Source organism: Hermetia illucens, chromosome 2 (assembly GCF_905115235.1).
Source record: "Hermetia illucens chromosome 2, iHerIll2.2.curated.20191125, whole genome shotgun sequence".
Lineage (NCBI taxonomy): Eukaryota > Metazoa > Arthropoda > Insecta > Diptera > Stratiomyidae > Hermetia > Hermetia illucens.
In genome coordinates this window covers 135042630-135062501 of record NC_051850.1, presented here as the reverse complement: position 1 = coordinate 135062501, position 19872 = coordinate 135042630, and the positions used below count along the sequence as shown (strand labels likewise).

Here is a 19872-nt window from a genome sequence, read left to right as displayed (position 1 = left end):
TATTTTTCCGACGTTGTGCAACTAATTTTCTACCTTCAATAAGATTCATATTATTATCAAGACAAACTAAACCCCTTGTTCACGTGAAAGACAAATGGTAAAAAACATTTAAAGAGTATTATCTACTCTGCATATGTGTATATTTTCTAAATATAATAAAATTGAAATAATAAAAACTTATTGTTTCTTTTTCGTTGGTGTGGGTATTTATTCTTGCAAATACCGATATTTCGAACAAGTGGTTCCCGAAATATCGGTATTTGCAAGAATAAATACCCACACCACCGAAAAAGAAACAACAAGTTTTTATTATTTCAATTAATTAATCGTTGGAAACACCGCATAATTTCACTCTCATAATAAAATTATTAAAACCAAACCATCTGCTGCGTTAAGCTCTTGTTCAGGAATGACTGCATTGAAATTCAGATACATTTTTTGGATTAACGTTCAACATTCCCCTTCATTAAAGTAAATAAAACCATTTTTTTATATGGTCTATTTTCACCTATTTACCGTAGGGCCGATATGTTATAAATCTATAGAACTTGTCATAAAATCATAAATCGACGGTATAAGTTCAGCTTCTCGAAACAGAAGCCCAAACGCAAGATCCACTTCCAGATTCCATGAAATTTCCCCTACAAGTGCCGTTGAAGCGCTATCGATTTATTTGTTCAGTCAGCCACTCCGCAGATTTCTTCTTTCGTTTCTAATTTGGCCTTAATTACAGAAGAAATAAAATATCTCGAAATTCCATCATGAAATTAGGAGATATCTTCTCAAGAGGCCGCAAATGAAAACAAAAACAAAGAAAAAGCCCAAAACTGGCAAATCGCTTACTAAAACAATCTTGAGGCCGTGGCATCGCATTGTAACCACAAACACTAGAGGCCATTTATTCGGCCATTAAATCGCACTCAGAAACGCCATACAGTATCCGAAAACATTCCTACTTATCCCCGGCAAATCGATTTTCGCCTACTCCGCCTGCCTCATCCGCGCTCGGTTGGCTGGGGCCACCTCCAAATCTCACCCACTCCCAGCCACTGGACCAGTTCGTGGGTACCATTTTCTGCCGAAAATAAATGTGGTGATGGCAATTACTGGACGAAAAAGCTTCTTCGATTGGACTGGCTCAAATGCCCCGGTGGCCGGGGGTTGGGTAAGGGGACGGTTTCCTTTCTTTGCCATGTTGAAATATAAGACGAGCAGACAAGAAATTGATTGCCCGAAAAACGGGCACTTATCATCGAATACGACCGCAATTTACATCTGGCAATACAAATAATGGCAAGGAGATAAAATCTCACCCGATACGACCCCTTAATGCGAATGAAACGTATCCTTTTCGTTTTACCCACATTTTGATGTTGTTCATGCACCCTGTAATGACCGATTATGCCTTGCAGGGGGTCGAGACCACGCCCGTGGAAAGTTGAGCTGAGTGCGGTGCAGGCCGCGCCTTCTTTCCACTTTGGGCTCGAGATTGAACTGGGAAAGGCGGTCGCCTATTCGTCGCTGATATGGACTTATCAGAGCCCGGCTTATCGCGCAATGTTAGAAAGCAGCGAGGGGTAGGGGCGAGGGACGGGCTCAAGGCGCGATAATCTTTCAAATGGAACGACTAAATCGGTTGTTGCAGTCGGAATCGTGGATTAGACTTGTTTGGTTGTTTCCTAGGGAGGTCGATTACGCTTCCGCATGTTTCCAGTGTAATTTAAGTAATCATTTAGTGATTAGAGTACAATTAGATAAATTGGAGGAGTTTAATAAAATATGCTGTTTGCTATACCAAGTGGACGCGTTCTTGACGTTGCAGACTAGTGTTGACCGTTGAACATTCAATACTAACATGACTAGTGCCCAAGTGCCGTTGCAAATTTCGCGCTTTGTGACACATTCCAATCAGCTTCTTCAGGATTATCAAAGTGACACGAACACTTCATCATTATCGCCACCGCCGCGCCAAATGAATTCCGCATCGCCGCCTATAAATTCACCACCCAACGGTTTTAGTATGAGTCCTTTGTCAGAGACGGCGGCATCTTCCCTAATGACGCTGCCGCCCCCAATTCGTGACCATAGAATCCTCATGAATGGCAGTGTCTATGACAACTATCCGCCGTCCATGTATACTAGCAACAGACTGACTACCCCTTTTACGCAAAGTTCACCACCGCCACCGAAGAAGTCCTTCTGCATTGATGCACTTCTGGCGAAGAATCAGACAAGTGACCAGAAGGAGGCTGAGGTTCAGGCGAGAGTGCAAAATAGTGTATCGGGTGCAGGTGCCATGAGTGAGGAGGACGCTTTGAGGAGGTTACATGACAGTCGGGAGTATACGCCGAGCCCAGAAGGAAGAGCTTCGAGGTAAGTTTGCAAGTTGAAGATATTTTTGGGGATAGTGTCAGGGGGGTATTTCCGATAGATTTTGAACCTTCCTACGGTAAAATTTCATCTGGAATGTAGTCTTGTTGACTTTCTACCGTTTATGTACATTCATTTTGAACGGTTCTTAAAAAATACACAGATAATAACGTTTTCATTGTATCTAAAGGATAAGACAGTATCTTTGAAATGAGAAAATATTAAAATCGCAATTACAAAGATGAAGGGAGTATTATTTCTCCCGAAGGGCGAATTATTAATCATTGTTACGTTCCATGTGACAAATTAGCATGAGGGAAAATAAAAGGTCATATATTTCCTGGAAAGTAATCAAATTTAGCGATCATTCTGTTCCTTAAGGCGTATCTTTTTCTATAACTCAAAAATTCGTAGTGAAAATTAAACAATAAGTGGTGAGTTGGCTTTTTCGTGGGCTATTGTTGTGAAAGTTTATCAAGAACCAGATTAAGCTGTAAATTATGCTTAATGTGAGATTAATCTGATGCTGGGAATGATTTGACTAATTTTCTTTGTGTAGGGTTGCTATCAGAAAAATGAAACGTAATAACTGGAAAGTTAACTTATTTAGTGTTTAAGAAAGTATTAGTTTATTTTTCCTTGAAATGTGCTTAAGTAAGCGATTAGGGAACTAGTCTAGTGAGAAATAAAATTAAAAGATAAAAATAAAGGAGAAATAGTCTTTTATTCGTGAATTTAAGATTTAGTGGTATATTGATGAAAAAGTTAGTTCAATTTCGAACAGAATAGATGTTTTTTTTGTAGAAGATTTTTATAGGAAATCCTTTCGTTATTTACAGCTAAACAAAGACTTGACCTGGTCGATCCACTATTTCTCACTTTCTTGTTTGTCCTATCTCTCCAATACTTAGAGTTTCTTTGGCAACTGCTAATCCGGTTTCAATGCAAGTTTGTGGAGATATGGAAAAATATGGGAAAGACCCGATGCCTGTAACAAATTGACTTCATTTTCACGTCACGACCCCTGGTACATTTCCCTTTTTCTTTGTATTCCCTTAACCTCGACTAATATTTACTGAAACTAGTTCTAATTCTGATGTAATTCGAAAATAGAGGTGTTGAAGTTGAAATGTCGCAGTCTCAGAGTGTGCAGAGTTCATTATGAACCCATTTTCTAGAGTAAAATTTGGTTTAAAAAGTGAAAAGTTTAGTGCAAACCTCATTGTTGGATCATTGTTAGGTACCAAGCGTGCTTCCAATGGAAGACTATTTTACCTTTCATGGAAGAGAATGCTAGTATCACCTTAAATGTGAATAGTGACATGCCGAAAAGTAACGAATAATAGAGTTCATAACCGAAATTCTAATTCCCTAACGCTCTTATCCAAAGCACTGTAATTCCCATTTGCGGCTCTAATATTGAAAAATATTTTGATTACTGGTAACTTTGGTATCAACTTTATTACCGAAAATTTCAAATTCTGTTGCGATTATTTTACATTTTGATACTATGAATATTGAGATTTCACAATCAATATTGTTTTTTCTGATTTAATTCCACGATCAATATTGCTGATTAATTTGATTGATTTTACGATTAAAGTGTTTATTGATTCAATTTAACCATTAATATTATTAGTTTAAGAACGCGCTTCTCGATAAGTCTTATTGAAATATGTTGATTGTTTTCTCGGAAGTACCTAGAAGGATTGCAGTCAGGTGATTTTTGTATATTTCCGGGAACATGGGAATATGGGCATACAGTATACTGCCAAAAAAGAAAATAACTGGAAAATTGGGTAGTTAAACTTTCTTTTTCAGCGACTTGAAATGATTAATTAGAATTGAAAAGAAAATTCAAATTTCATTTGAATTGAAATATACAGTGGCGGCCTTAAAATATTAACACCTGGAAAAGAAAATCATATTTTCTGATATCAGTCTGTCGTTCTTCAAACGAAACCGCTTTTCTGTATGGAAATGAACATATATAGTGAACATATTGTATATATGAAAATATGTGAAAACATTCTTAGCAGAGTGGACATTTTTTCTTTTTGCAGAGGTGGAAATCTTCAAAAGACTAACCTCAGGGTTTACGATCCCTGAGAGTGTAGGATTTTTACTCACTCGCCAAGCTATGACTGATATTTCCCCATCCAGCAGTTTTCTTTCCATATCTTGGCGAACTGGCTGTTCTTCAGTATAATGATAAAAAGACAAATTTTATTTTTTAACGCCGAATAGTGAGTTTTTTATTCCTAAATGTACCGGTATTTCGAGGACCAGTTGTCCTCTTCCTCAGTGAATTTTTGCCAAAGACAAATTGCCTTTTTTCATTATATAATTAGCCGGAAAAACGACACACACAATCGAAGAAATGTTCCTCAGTAGCTTATATCCTTAGGCATCCTTTATGTTAGCGAGTCGTTTGGCCTTACTCTTTCCAGTCGGTTGATCATATTAGAAATTTCAGTTAATTTTCAGACTTCGTTATCTCATGTGGTCGTAGTCAGTGGCTACGCTTAATTGCTTGGTCTTTGATGACTTCACTAACCAACTGTACTTTTAGGTCCCTATATAGATCCTCATTACGAATGAACCAGGGAGCGTCTGCTATGCTTCTAAGTACTGTATTTTGTAAAGTTTGCATGATTTTCAGGTTTGATTCTTGGGAAATTAGTAGCTTGTTGTCGATGGTCAGCTGGGGATTCCTTACCAAGAGCCAGTACATCTGTCCGTATTTAGCATTTAGCACGTACTTCTTGTGTCTTTTCTAGCTGAGCTTAGCATCGAGGGTCATACCTAAATATTTGACCTCACTCGCCCGTGGCGCATCTTGTCCGTTTATGATGACTTCAGCTGGATTCTCTTTTTTGTTTGTAAAGTTAACGTATAATATGTTGATTTTCTTTCGTTTAATTTTATTTCCCATTTCTTGCTCCATTTCACAATGTTGTCAATAGTTGTTTGCAACTTTATTTTCGCTTCATCCGTAGTTTTAACCGTGGTAGGGATGGCAGTGTCATCTGCAATTGTCGCTATTTTGGCTTCTTCACAGCAAGGTATATCATTGGTATACAGAAGAAACAGTCTTGGGCCCAAGACCACTGCCCTGTGATACACCGGCTGCAGGGCATTCAGTATATTTTTTATTCAGTCCATGATGTGCAGGAGTACTTTTCCAAGCCGCCTGTTGGATCTTCATTGTTAGCAGATCAATCCCCTCTTCGAGTTGATAAGCAGTGTTGTTTTATCATTTATGCAAACGTTTTCTTGGATGTGCTTTTTGAATGCTGCCCACTTTGTCCTCCTCACTATTTTACTGACCAGCATTATAACAGGCAGGTGATTGGACATTGTTTACATTATTCGCAACATGGATGTATTCATCTGAGATCCCCATATGAAGAAATTAATGACGTCAAGTATTTTCGTTACGTCAATATGTAAGCTTACCGCTGGAGTGGAAATTGCACTTTTGTTCTCTTCCTGCTTCGAATAATGCTCCGCCTCTGAATGTTGTTAACCTAAATCCCTAGAACCCATTTCTGGCGTTAAAATCACCTCCGAAAATTAAAGAGTTATCAATGAGTGAAATATTCATTTTTAGCACTGAATCGCGGTGGATAGTATATTGAGGTGATCTTCACAATTTGTGAAATGGTTGTACACCAATAGTCACAACCTGCATTATTTCATATTCAATTTTTTGTTCTTCGTAGTGTCCGATAGCCTCTTTAACGAAGATTGTATGATAGTTCCCCTTTAGCTTGTCCTTTGGGATTTGTTGCATGAAATGAGCAAAAGTCACGTATTTTAGCGTTCACAAGCCCCGCGAGGGTCCTTTCTAAGATAAGGCATATGTCTATCTTTTTAGCATTACGAAAGACTTCCAATTTTTGTAGGTGTTCTTGCGGTCCATTAGCATTCCACGTTACGATTTTCAGGACATTTGTCATTTGGTTTTCTTATTATATTTTTGTCTCCTTACGTTATACTGCTAAGAAATTTGTTTGATTACTATTTGTTGTTCGTCAAGTCTTCTATGTAAAATGTCAAGTCTACCTAAAATAGTTTTTAGTATTTGATTTCCACCGTCATTTAGCACCTGCGAGTATTCTATTTTCTCGGATCTAACAACAGGCGTTGGGTTGGTTTTCCGTGGTTCAGTTTGTCGTCAGCAGCCAACTTTAGCGGCAGCAGTGCTTTCCGTTTTAGCTTTTGTAAATCTTTCGCTACTTTACAGCTTCTGAAGTTGACTGGGTGTCCACCGCTACAATTTACACATTTTGCCAAGTAAGCTTCGTTGTTTGGACAGTTTGGAGATTCATGGTCACTAGTACATTTCACACAGCTTGGATTTCGATTACAATACTTTTGTGAGTGATTGAAACCTTGGCATCTTTTGCACTGTGATATTAGGTAGACGGTTTTTCACAGTGCTTGGGCCATCATATTGTCAAACGTAATCATGAACAGCGAGAGTCCTTGCTTACTGATTATTGTTTCTCCCTTTTCATTGATTTTTTTTTTCAAACGTTCACAGCGTCTAGGATCTTAAAATCCTTTTCTCTTTCCCTTTCCTTTAGGTTTTCTACAATATCGTCTTTTTGGCACGTTGGGTGGAGTCCCCTACCCACAACCTTGAGAGTTGTTGTTTTTATCTCCATACGTGTACCATTGGATTTTTTGCATGTTGCAAGAGGGGGTAGGGTAGTCATCTGCGTTTACAGTATGTATTTTCGAAACAACATTGTTGTTTAGTGCAATTATTGAGTACTCATTTATCATGGCTGTCGATAGGAGGCTTTTAACTTTCTGGTGCTTATCGATTCCGCTAATATTAATCAGCGGAGAAAGTTTCACTTTCCATTTCGTTGCATTTTTCGTCGACCGCTTTTCGCGGGACTTTGTCTAATGATTTTCGGTGACGAGTCTGCCTTTCTTTCCTTAGACGCTTTTCATGTTTGCAGGATCCAGTCAGTTTCTCTGGCCAATTCTTCTTCGTTTGTGTGGTATCCTTTTGGTTCGTTTACCTTAGGGCTGCGGCACTTCGCTGGAAGTGAACTAGCCTGAATTGTTTTCTTGAGAATTTCGTTTTCCTGCTGTAGTTTGTCTAGCTTATTGATCTTTTCGCGCAATGTTATAGCTTTAGGTTTTCTTTCCTTTGGTATTATTGATTTTTTTTTGTTATTTGGGTTACGTTTTTGATCGATGGTGGTGATCTTGTAAAATTCGAATCCTTACTAAAAGGGTCGATTAAATGCAATAAAAGGTCCTCCCCAGAATTCATATCACCGACCTCCTGAGAGAGAGTGAATTTTCCAGTACAGCTGGCCTGGCACCTGGGGTATATATTCCATTGTTTTGTTCCATTGCATATGGGTGGATTCAATTTATACCTCCTGTCAGGTTCACTGGGTGGTGTGAGTGGACTTGATCCAGCCATGGACAAGGATCATCACTGGCCTTTGACGAGGTAAAGGCGATCAGGAACTTTACGCACAACCCCATTTGAACCCATTCAACCCCATTTTTTAAATGGCACCAATTCTGGGGAAAATGGTGGGTTTCCACACTTTTAATGTATTATCTATTAACTTAATTATTATTTATTTTACTGTATATATATTTACTGCAGCAATATTTTTTGTGCAATTATTCTATATTAAACGGTGATTCTTATTTTAACTTTTCAATAGGTTTCCAAACCTCCTTCAGCATTTGAAACACACCAGGCATCGAATTGACGAAATTCTGCAAAAGGGCTGATGCAATTTTATTATACTGCAAGAGAAGAAGAAACTTCATTGTCTGCACCTTTATATTGTTTCAAAGGTTCTCGCTGAGGTTCATATCAGGCCTGTTTTCAAAACAGCTTAGCGTGGAAATGCTGATTTCTGCTAAATTATCCTTTATCTGCAAAAAAGACAAACGAAATTTTAGATTTCATTACTATTGTTTTGATTACCTATTAAATTATGAGCAAAAAATTGAACACACTAACCAGTTTGCAGCGACAACCCGGCGCAGGACCCAATGTTCTAAAATCGGGTCATTTTCTTGAGAATCGAGCCTCTGATGAAATTAAATGTTCGCCAGAATATTTCTGTCAATGTTAATTTTTCAATGCCATGATAAGTAAAACATTCCCAAATCATTTGGCTGCGTCCCTGCTTAAAGGTTCTTCTAACACAATTCTTCGAAAAGCGTTCGCCCGATCTATGCTTCACACCTGCCTTTCTGTGGAATCCAAACAAATTGAATTTCGATTCATTGTAGAATATTTTGCTCCTTAAATCGATTGTCCTCGAAGTTGCATACTTTTCCGTCCGTTGAATCCGGTTGAAAATGGCTTTTTCAAAGGAACATTTTCCAAATTTTGAAAGGACAATTATTTTGGATGCTAACCTTATACTAATGGTTTAGCACGCATTCACTTCTCATGAGGTATACGGGGAGACTATTTGGGCTTTTTGGATGGACATTGACATTTTAAAGTTTTTTCGGCATATATGATATATTATCCGCACAACGCTTCGAAGGCCAATATCGACTACTGCACTATTCAGCTCTTGTATAATTTCCCCATAGACCTTTACCTATTTTCAATAGCCAATTTTATAATTTTCCTTTTAGTTCTTTCGGTGATTGTCCCCCTTTTTCTACAAATTTTTCTTCTACTTGATACGATGTTGGTTATTGAGCTCTAAGAATCGGTGATTTTCTATATTGTGGAGAAAGAAGGCTGAATAACTGTAAGCTTTCTGCTTCTTTCCGAATGTGGATACTTACTTTTATTTGGGATATTATATCCTTTCTGCCCATTTTGTTTGAAATGTTAACGGAGAATATAAGAATGAATATGAAATAAAATTTTACGAAATCTTGAAATATCATACAATACAATACAATAATAATTGTATAATACCTACTGAATACCACACAAAATTTCAATCAAAAATTCTGTAAACATTTACAAAGGAAAAACACAAAATTTCATTAGAAATTTGTCGTTTTGGTAAGTAAGTACCCGGAAGTTCACCAACTTTAATTAGGAACATCAATTTCTGTCACTCCCATAATTCAAGGCGAATCTTCCCTGCTATGTCCGCATATCTCAGCGAACATGTTCGACCCTGGCTGTACCGCGAGCTCCGAGATTTTATTAGATTTGACTTCCTGAGCTTTGTTTTCTCATATCCTACTGCGGCTTTCCTGTGGACCTTTCTGATTATTTAGGTACTGTTGTTACCTATCAAGTTTACTATAGTTGTCACGGCCCCTTTCTTGATATAGCAATAACCAATTAATCATGATGAAATAGGTACGGGTAATCAGTTGTAGGTATAGCTTTTGAGTGGCGCAGCACAGGCTAACCGCAAATTTATCTTCGTCTCTGAACAGATTCCTTTCAAACACCTCATTTACCTCACTATACAACTAATTTCAAGTTTCTTTAGATTTCTTTAAGAGCCTGTTTTTTATTTTTTAATTAGTCTTATTTACTGCTAATTTTGAGTCAATGGCGATCAGAAAAAAAGTTAAGTTAAGTTTTCTACTGGCGCCATCTCGACTTTAAGTGGATATTGTTCGAACGAACGAGCCTCCTGTTGAGTATGTGTTAATCTTACCTTCGCTAACGCTAAAAATAAAGCACCCTTTTTTGCTTTTTTTTGGTTATCTGCAATTAATCTTCTGATGCCTATTATCTAACTCCGTCAAAACAAGACTTAGAGAACCGCAGCGTGAGTTATGTTGTATCTTTGAGATTGGGAAGAGGCACATCCCTTGAGCACTCACACCCAGGGCTGTAAAGAGAAAATTTTGATTCGGGGTGAAAATCATACTGGTCTCAGTTGAAAATTATGTGGCCCCTTATTACCCCCTTTTTTAATTAAAATTTTTGTTCGGGCCCCCAAGAAAATTCTGTTCCCGGGGGAAGTCGCCTCTTTTCACTCCCCTCTCGGCAGTTTTTAGGCCACCTACCATTACCGGAAGTTTGTTTCTAGTTCTTGATAACGGCCTTGGTTAATGCTTTAATTCCTGGTTCCATTCCCCCCAGGGCAGGAATTGATCCCTCTTTTGCTAAGGTATTAGAGATTTCATTTCCCTCTAGACCACAATGATTAGATACGCAGAGTAGTTACACCGGATTTCATCTATAAATAGAATTTAATCGGTTTTTACAATCCTGAGAGATGCACTAATCAACACCCTCACCCGTTTTGGCCCGGCCTTTAACCGCTCGACGATCATCCAGATTGCTACCCTTAGGATCGCATACACTTGATCCTCAAAGACCTTGGCATATTGTCCTTGTCTCGTCAAAGTTCCCAAATGAGAACACAAAGAATCATAGGGTAAGTAAGCATTAATCTGGCATTGTAAAATGACTGTGACTAGATCCTAGAAACGTAAGTGTCTCAGCAAAGTTCTTTTGACACCTGGACACAGGTTCTCAGCTTTATGAATCTTTAATCGTATAGATCCTACCCCTCTTAACCGATGTCATACCACAAGTCGCAGTCTCCGGTTGTCCGAATCTAATTCTACAAACTGGCATCAAGCCAATTCCGTTCACGTCTCTAGCTTCCCTCTCTTCTGCTTGTTCCGTTTAAAGTGTAGGAGAAGTTATAATACTAGCCTAGCGACCACTTTTTAGAAAGTGGCAAACAACGTAATTTTGTTTAGGAATCGAGGGAGTCCTGAGTCCGTCATTCACTTGAAGAAAGAGATGTTGGTGGAAGAAATTTTCTCCCCCTGTTCTTGGTTCACGATTGTCCGGTAAATCTATCTCGTGTTCCGCCGCCCTCAAAGCAGAATGCCTTCTCATGTAACTCACCATCTTTAAAGTATCTGTGGAAGCAACACTGTTCTGAAGATAGCAAGCAGATGGTTCATATAATTTCCCATTCTTGATGGCAAAGATGGACACCTTCATATAATGAGAGAAGAGACATCAAGGAAGTGCGGCGCAGCCTTGAAGTCCGTTCATCCATTTTCCCTGAAGTAGAAACAAGTTTGAGGGAAGGATGTAATTCGTCGTATATTTTCTTTCCCGCAATCGCAGTGTCAGGGTTAGCAAAATATGCAAATCTTCGTTGGTGGCGTTCATTCCTTCTCTTCATTGCATCCGAACCGAGCAAATGTTGATCAAATATTCACCATTTTTGCGGTTCGCACGATTCGGTCTGCTTCACATGTTTGACAAAATGTCGCTCGGACCGATCATTCCAAAGTCTGCCGCCTACCGCAAAAAAAAAAAAAAATTTTATTGCAAGTTGTTAATTACAGACGTCTTTCCCTGGATTAGTTTTTGGTATTCGACGATATGATTTCTCCAGCTCTATAGGTTGCGGTGGGCAGGTCACTTAATCCGTATGGATGGGTGATTCAGCCCCAAAAATTTATAAGGGCATATCTATGGAAGAAAAAGAAGACGTGACAGACCTTGCCTCAGATTGAGGAATGGCGTAGGCCAGGACACCAGACAGATTTTAAGGATATCGAATCGATGGATCTAATTGTTTTTGGTACAGGCTCATCGTAGCACGCTATCCCCTCGTCTGATTCTGGAATTCTTGTGTTACTCAAAAACATGCACCCGGTTGGAAACCATGAAAACTTTTGTTTAAGGATCTGTGTTGGTTCTGGTACTTAGTTGCGAACCATATTAATTTCAAGGAGCAGCTGATTTCGACATCCTAGCGCTCAGATTACACTTTCTTGGGGATTTTTTTTTTCATTCGTCGCAAAGGCAGAGCAGACCAAAGTGATGTTCTTGGATACAATTATATTGATTTAAAAACCCGATATGGGTATGAAACATATCGAGCGGCACACCGTCGATTCAGACCTTAGTTGATATGACAATCATGTCCTTTCCACTCAGATCTTTTCCCCTTTCACCAACTTTGCTGTAACATCGCGGAAACCTGAATCATTAGTTATAATGCCAAGTTTGCCGTCATGCCCAAATTGATAGAGATATGCTCGACAACTTTCCTACTTCGTCATGGAGTCACTCGATCCATCTCTAAATATCTCATATGATTCTTTGTGTCTATCGAACTTTTTCTGACGTGTTTCACCTCTCCCGCAACTCGGTGATAACTTCACCCCGTGTGAATTGCCGCCGACGGGCCAGGTTCTGAGGTGAGATACGCTTGATCATAAAGTTGTCCTTTTCTCGCCAGGGTATCTATTGGGATCATTGCTGCTATCACGCAGGCCGCTTAGAACTTTGAACTCCTACTCATGCGATGAATTCCACTAATGCACGTTGAACTTGGGGATCCCCATACACGTAAAAGCTGTGTGAAAATTTATAGCCATATGGGGTATCAAATGAGAGGGGAAGAGCAGCGGTGGTGCGGTGGTCTTAAAATTGTCAATTTTTTCGAGGACCCGTTTTTCAGAAACTACCCAACCGAAAAGTTTAAAAAAATTATGGTGGCTCATGCGTATAGTATCTAGGCCTCAAAATACTATGTGTTTCGATATTTGCTCAAACTGCTCAATTTTTTAATCATTTCGTTCGAATGACGTCTTTCTTTTGATTTACATGGATTTTTTTTGACTGATTTGGCTCCTTATTACATTTTTTTTGCTCTTAAAGGAAGTACGCTACGTCCTGCTCCGAGTAATTATTCTGAAAAGGTGAATAAGGTGTGAACACCCTTGTTAGATAGTTTGCAAAAGTTACATTTTCGATACCGTCCAAACATCATCTTCTAACTTTACGAGGGATTCACTTTGCCGTGGTCTTTAGCAACGTTCTATAGAGAACAGTTCGCCAAAACTGAAGTATTCATTTCTCCTTCTTATTTGAATGGTTTCTTCAGTGGCTAATGGTAACCGGTGGTTCAGTGTCGAGGATTCGGATTTTTGCTACCGAAAATAATGGTATAAAGCGATAGGCAATTTTAAAGCTCATTCATTCATTCATAATAAAGTTTATTTTGGATCATAATTTCGCAGTCATGTGCGATAGTACTTCCTTGCCGCGATAAAAGAGATCATCTCGCTGACAGTAAATGTTTGTTTTTTATAGGCATACCTAATAAAGTATCGAGAGGTAGGAGTGTTTCGAGTATTTCAACCTTTTAGACAGTTGATTTTCACCGTTTTCCCGAGTATTGTATCTGGGAAATGAAAAAGTTATTTAATGACGTTTTTTTACAAGGCTTGTTCAAAAAGTCTAAGAAAATGAAATGAAAATGATGTCGCTCTTCCTTAATTTGTCGCCTATCCACTGCAACTTCCGCCTTCCTATCTGCCTTGTGCGCCGAACAAATTCTTCGTTTGAAATAGTATCACACCAGGATACTATGATAATACGTCCCAAACAGGTGTTGACGAAGGCTTAAAACTTTCAAGTGGCAGTGGTGGTAACTTTGCATGTGCCAGCCCCATATAGCAACACAGAGAGAACACCAGGATAGAACCGTCTCAAATAGTCTCAGCGAAAGCGCATCTAGGTCTGTTAATGAGTCTGGTAACATCCAGTCCGGGCTACCGGTGGCAGAAACCCCGTTTTCCAGACATAGAAATTGATCGACGCCTTCGATGCTCTTTCCATTAATGCAGATGGCGAGAGTGGGATGACTCGTCACATTGAGAACCTTGATTTGTCTTTATCCAGAGGCATTGGCCAAGGTCCATGACTCGGTGAGAAAGCAAACAGATGTAATCAGCGTAGTCGAGATGTTTGAAGAAAGGTGTCATAGTCCATTGAACTGACCAATAATAGGGCAAGCATGTGTTTTTCATGCTCATCGATAACAAGAAGAAATAATATTGACGACAGGATACAACCCTGGCAGACTTTGCTTTCGACCTCGAACGCCTCTGAGATTTTACCCCAAGGCAAGGTTTTGTCTGATACATTCCCTGGTCCTCCTGTTAAAAGCTTTCTCGAAATCGATGAAGAGTATGTGGCGCGGCAGGATCTGCGGCATTCGAAATTTATTTCGAATGTTGCGGATGCGGACGGGTAGATGGCGAACTCTCCACTCACTCATTTTCTGAACGCACCAGGGGAGTGGAGAATTAGCGGTGGAAAAATGCCGTTGGTTGGGACAGTAAGGACCGCATGGAAATAAGTCGGTCTCTTCTGTTCCCAACCGCGGCGGTGTAAGCACTAAATAAAAAAGTGATCTTTGTGCGATTGTATATAGTACTTTGCCTAATTAGTGATAGATTTTAATCAATCATTTTATATAATAAATATTATGAAAACATAAGAAAATCACGCTCACTAGAAATTGTATTCGAAACAATATAATAAAACTTAGAAAAGAAGTGACTGAACAAGTAGATAAAGCGAAGATCTAAACTCCGCTCACTATTCCAACAAGATTCATAGGGTAGTGATGTGGGGTAGGCTTAAGCGCTTTTCAGCAAATTGCGAATGTTGGCGTGTAGATGTGGTTAACGCGCTATATCCCACTAAGCGGTAAATGGAAACCATATTTGGCGATGACACTTTCGTATCTCGAAAACCGCTGTCCGCTCGGCCATTTTTGCAAGTTCGGAAATAAAAAATTCACTAGGAGCCAAAATCCGGAGGCTGTTACAATTAGGATTTTTTTCTTTTCCAAATGAAGACATTTAGTTTTGATTTTTTCGTCCAACTGATGCAATAACGACGCACAATATTGTCCGGTTATTGTTTTTCGGTTTTCCAAGTAACTAAGATGATTCGAAGTATATTCTCAGAAAACTGCGGCCATAACTATGGGCGCTCATCTCATGGTCCTTGCCGTTGTCCGTTGTCCGGAACCTGTTTACCCTTAAAAACCTACTGTTTTGACTGTTCCTTTGCAGCTGATGTTCTAAGGTGGCGAGGAGGCAGAGAGGGCAGCAACCCTGTCTGCTGAGTCAACACAAGAAAGACCACACGGAAACCTTCATGAAGTGGCACTGGGAAGCGTTGTCTTTACTATGGTTTGCTGGTCGTGATGCAGTAGGCAGACGTCCTGACGCCTCGCACATGGGCTAACAGCAGCCCGGCACAAGGCTGTTGGTAAACTTGACAAGTGTTAGAATACTATACTATGACGCTCTATGTATTGGGATCATTTAGTCCTATGAACACAAACCAAGCTTTGGTAGGAACATTCTGGACCAATGGCGCGATTAAATGAATGATAAATAAGGGTTCGAGCGGGAGAAAGGTTAATTTTGATGAGTCTTGGATATTGCAGTGTGTAATCATCAATAAACGTGTGATATCGATACGACCTCCAGTTATTGGGGGTCGGTTCATCGGTTTACCGAGGGGTGGCATATACTGTTGGAACTTGGAGTGCGTTCTGAATCCAACCGATCCCTGAAGGAATTGAACGGACGATTGCACCGGCTTGAGAGGAATCTATAGCAAACACATGTCCCGGGGTTGAGCATTGGTTCAGACGTGCTTCGTATTCACTGGAGTTGGATTCGAGGTGGCTGTAGTCTTAAACAAGTCAACCTGCTAGAGCTGCACCGCCGGTGCGGGTCTCGTAAGGGAGCACCCCAAATCTTTCATCTGACTTACCTGAGAAACGCCGTCTCTTCGGAGGGGAAGTTTGGCCGAAAGGCTTAGACATTCCTGTTGGTACGTAAAGTAAACACAAGGGCCTTGTTCCTTTGTAGTTGGAGTGCAATAGTGCATGTTTCGTCGAGTAGAGTCGGTAGAGAAGCAGAAACTCATCAGAATTGCGACGGAAAAACGTCAAAACAGCTTTACCGCCGACCATACGATGGCATTTATTCTCTACTAAAAGCAAACGCGGCACCCATCTTGCCGTAATTTTGACCACATACAATTTTTCGTTCAGAATTTAAAGCACTGCATCCTGGAATATACCTGTGGCCTTAATTATTTCGCGCACTTAAAACTAAATGGTTCATTTTGTCAATAATTGTGCACTGTTAAGCCCTTAAAATATACATGTTTAATCACAGCTCGAAGCTTACTTTTTTAAGGTTTTGTGTAAAACAAAATCTTATTAAAAACGGTCTACAGTCTGTCTGTTTGTCCATCACACGCATTTTTCTCGGAGGCGGTTATAGTGATTGACACCAAATTTGGTAGAAAGGTAGGAACTGTGAACGCTAACGCATACAGTGAGTTACATCCTTTTACGTCGAATTTAAGGGGGTCCCCGATGATGGAAAATTGGGGTGTACATTTTTTTTTCATCAAATATAGTCATGTGGAGTATCAAATGAAAGGTCTCGGTTAGTACTTTTCGAAGCCGGTCTTAGTTTTGACATTCGTTAGAAAGGTGTGGAGTGCGGGGAGTTGAAATTGATCATTTCTTTCTTTCTCAAAGCTGAAAAAGCTGAAAAAAATCAGGAGGCTGCCACTATATTATGCCTGCAAGATGCCTCTCATATCGATATCTGTTCAAATAAAGTCAATAATAGTATATTACTATAATTTTTAGTAAGTGGCTGCAAAATTGCCTTTAAGTTAATCCTAGCACCACAATTGTTTTGCAGTGATGTAGGCTATAATATAGAACATGATCTTACCAAGTTTGGTGGAAATCGCGCCATTACTAACAAAGTTATAATACGTCAAATTTGTTGCTTCCTTGCAAATTGAAGACTATGAATGTCAATATCATCCGAAAGTGGATACTGTCACATAATATATGCATATATTACGTATTACCCACCAAGAAATGCTCAAAACCTTTCGTACCTGAAACGACTAGCTCCCGGTTTCCCGATTTGTGCATTTTCCAAAATAAACAAAGCTCTGAAAATAAAAATGAAACTATGTGATGGATATAACTGATACTTTGGCGGCTATCTGGTGAGAAATGAAACTTACTAAAAACAAACCCTTTCTGGTGCCACAACGGCCACCACTTTATTCAATCCTTTCAATTAAACCTTTTTCAAACTAAAATGTTCAGACTCGCATGGTAAATAAGAAAAAAGTTGAACATTTTAAAAAATAATCTTTATTTGAAAACGGTAGAAAAAAATCCTATTTGGAATGACTGTCCTAATTCAAGGGTGAAATTAAGTAAAAAACAGAAAATTTAGAACGTGATTGCTTTCGATCTCCAAAGTATGGTAAAGTATATATTCTCGATTCTGCTACTCCTTTCTTTATTTGACTATTGTTGGTTACTTTAATTACACGAACTTCGGAGACAGAAATTTGAACCACTTTCTTGCAACGCGCATGTCTTTTTATTGCATTTGTTTTTTATGGAATCCGCTCTCAAGATTAAATATAAATACTTTCACACCTATAAATATCTGAATGTACTAATGACAGACTGACTTCAAAAATATACAAGAGATTGGACTATTTTTATCTGGAAAAGAATAGAAAGTACAATTTACAAAAATTACGGGTTTTAGTCATGGTCCAACCCATTTGATATCATTTGAGTGTCTTAAAATTAATTAAAATGTATGAACCACAAGCAAAGTAAAAGTTACAAGTCATCAATTCAAATTTCATCTATCGCAAAAAATTTATCCTACAATCTCATTACTGATATCTTATGATTTTGTTTATTCCAATGCCCCTGACTGCCATTTTTCATTAGAAATAAAAGATGGAAAGATATTTTGAAAGCACTACTGGTAGCCTAATTTCAAGTGCTTTGATACCTTGTCAATGAGTTCGATCACATTGGTAATAACATTTATTACACTTAATCGCATTCTGCTAGTGCAAAGATATCCACTCACTTCATGACTTTTGGATATTTATTTCTTGCCTCGTTGGATATTTCCAATTCAAGTTAAATCGCTGCAAAACAATAATCGAACCAATTTGCTGAACTTAGGAAATTTATAGCCGACCGGGAGCAATATTTATGGCTCAATTAAAATAGCACGATAACGTTACTACGATTATATTATATTTTACACGTACTACGTATAAAGATAGGGGTAGAGGCAATGTTACGGTTCTAAATTTTCAGAGTTCCTGATGAAATTTTAATTGTGATATACATTGAACAGTAATTGCTGCATAATTTGATTTATTGCTGAGTTTTCGATCTGGTTAAGATAACTCTGTTAATGTTATAAATAAAATAACAATTTAGGCCGAATTATCGAGAACTCAGTAATTTTATTATGCCTTTTTGATTTGATTCCATTTTGGGAAACTTTGTACTTGTTACTGTGTTCCACTAGGAGTCATACGCATGAATTAATATCGCGATGGAACAGTTATATGGTAAGGTCCATTAAGAACCCGTGAAAGTAGAAAGTTTATTTGTATGGGAACTCATGGCATTCCATTGAACGGATATTGCATTCGATACTGTTGATAATCGAGATTAGCAGCGGTAGGTTTGATTATGTATTGATTTAAGGTGATGGATTTCGACTTGTAATCTTTTACTATAAATAATCAAAATATTTATGAGCAACATGCGCTCGCCGTTGTGGGGGGTGGTATACTGAGTAAGTTTGAGGTGGCGTTACGTGGCGGAAGGGAGAAGATTTTGCATGTTCAAAGTTATCATATGTAGACATTTGTTTGGCTTCTCAACTATATTCGAAATTTCATTTCATTACAGATCTGAATCACCACTGTCATCCCCGCGTTCTAGTCCTCCAATCAGTCCTGGCTGTGAAGATCAACAAATCAATATGCGTTTAGATATGAGCAATGAATTCAAGAAACCCATTCCCCCGCATAGTCCAATGAGAGCTCAAGACTTCCCACTTTACACCGGCGGTCATCCTTATCAGCTTCTGGCTCAAGGTGGATCGGCATTCCACAGACCACTAGATCCGACGGGGAAACCGATGCCGGTAATAGTAAGCATATCCAACGCCTCTTCCATACAGTTTAAAATTTAAACGACACATTTATTACAGCTACCCATGGGTCCTAGTTTCGTTCATTCCCACCTGCCTTTCGAATTTTTGGCACGTGCTGGCATGCTTCACCACAGAATACCAGAGCTGGCAGCCTACCCACACCATGCTATCCTGGGAAAAACACGAAGGCCACGAACAGCTTTCACATCCCAACAACTACTGGAATTAGAAAAGCAATTCAAGCAGAATAAATATCTATCGCGACCTAAAAGATTCGAGGTTGCGAGTAGTTTAATGCTTTCAGAGACGCAAGTTAAGATTTGGTTTCAAAATCGACGAATGAAGTGGAAGCGATCGAAGAAAGCGCAACAGGAGGCTAAGGAGCGGGCAAAAGTGAACGTGAGTTAGTGAGGTGGTGATAGCAAGGATGATGTTGCTTTAAAAAGACAACTGGAATCAAAGTGACTCTAGTCAAGTCATCGTTTTCGAGGCTACGCGCAAAAGCGGGAATGCAGAATTGGCGAATGATCGAATGAAGTGACGCACAGAGAGCCCTTTATTGTGACACTGTATACTTCTTGTAAATAGATACAAAATCTCTATAATTCTAATGTATATGAAAGGAAATGTGTGATAAATTAATAACTTGTGTAAAATAAATTAATGATTAGAAATGAAATTGTCTTTGAATATTCCTGGATC

At 38.9% G+C, this 19872-nt stretch overlaps 1 protein-coding gene across 2 annotated transcripts; it reads left to right on the top strand.

Annotated features, from left to right (window-relative positions):
* The first annotated feature begins 1650 nt into the window (after positions 1 to 1650).
* LOC119650183 (homeobox protein EMX2) lies at positions 1651 to 19838 on the top strand. Of its 2 annotated transcripts, none has more exons than XM_038052739.1 (3): positions 1651 to 2373; positions 18924 to 19161; positions 19228 to 19838. In XM_038052739.1, the coding sequence occupies exons 1-3, from the start codon at positions 1856 to 1858 to the stop codon at positions 19576 to 19578; spliced, it is 1107 nt and encodes a 368-aa protein (XP_037908667.1). In that variant the 5' UTR covers positions 1651 to 1855; the 3' UTR covers positions 19579 to 19838. The 2 variants fall into 2 exon arrangements, with proteins under 2 accessions (XP_037908667.1, XP_037908666.1); XM_038052738.1 differs by having other exon boundaries at positions 18924 to 19167.
* Positions 19839 to 19872: the final 34 nt, after the last annotated feature.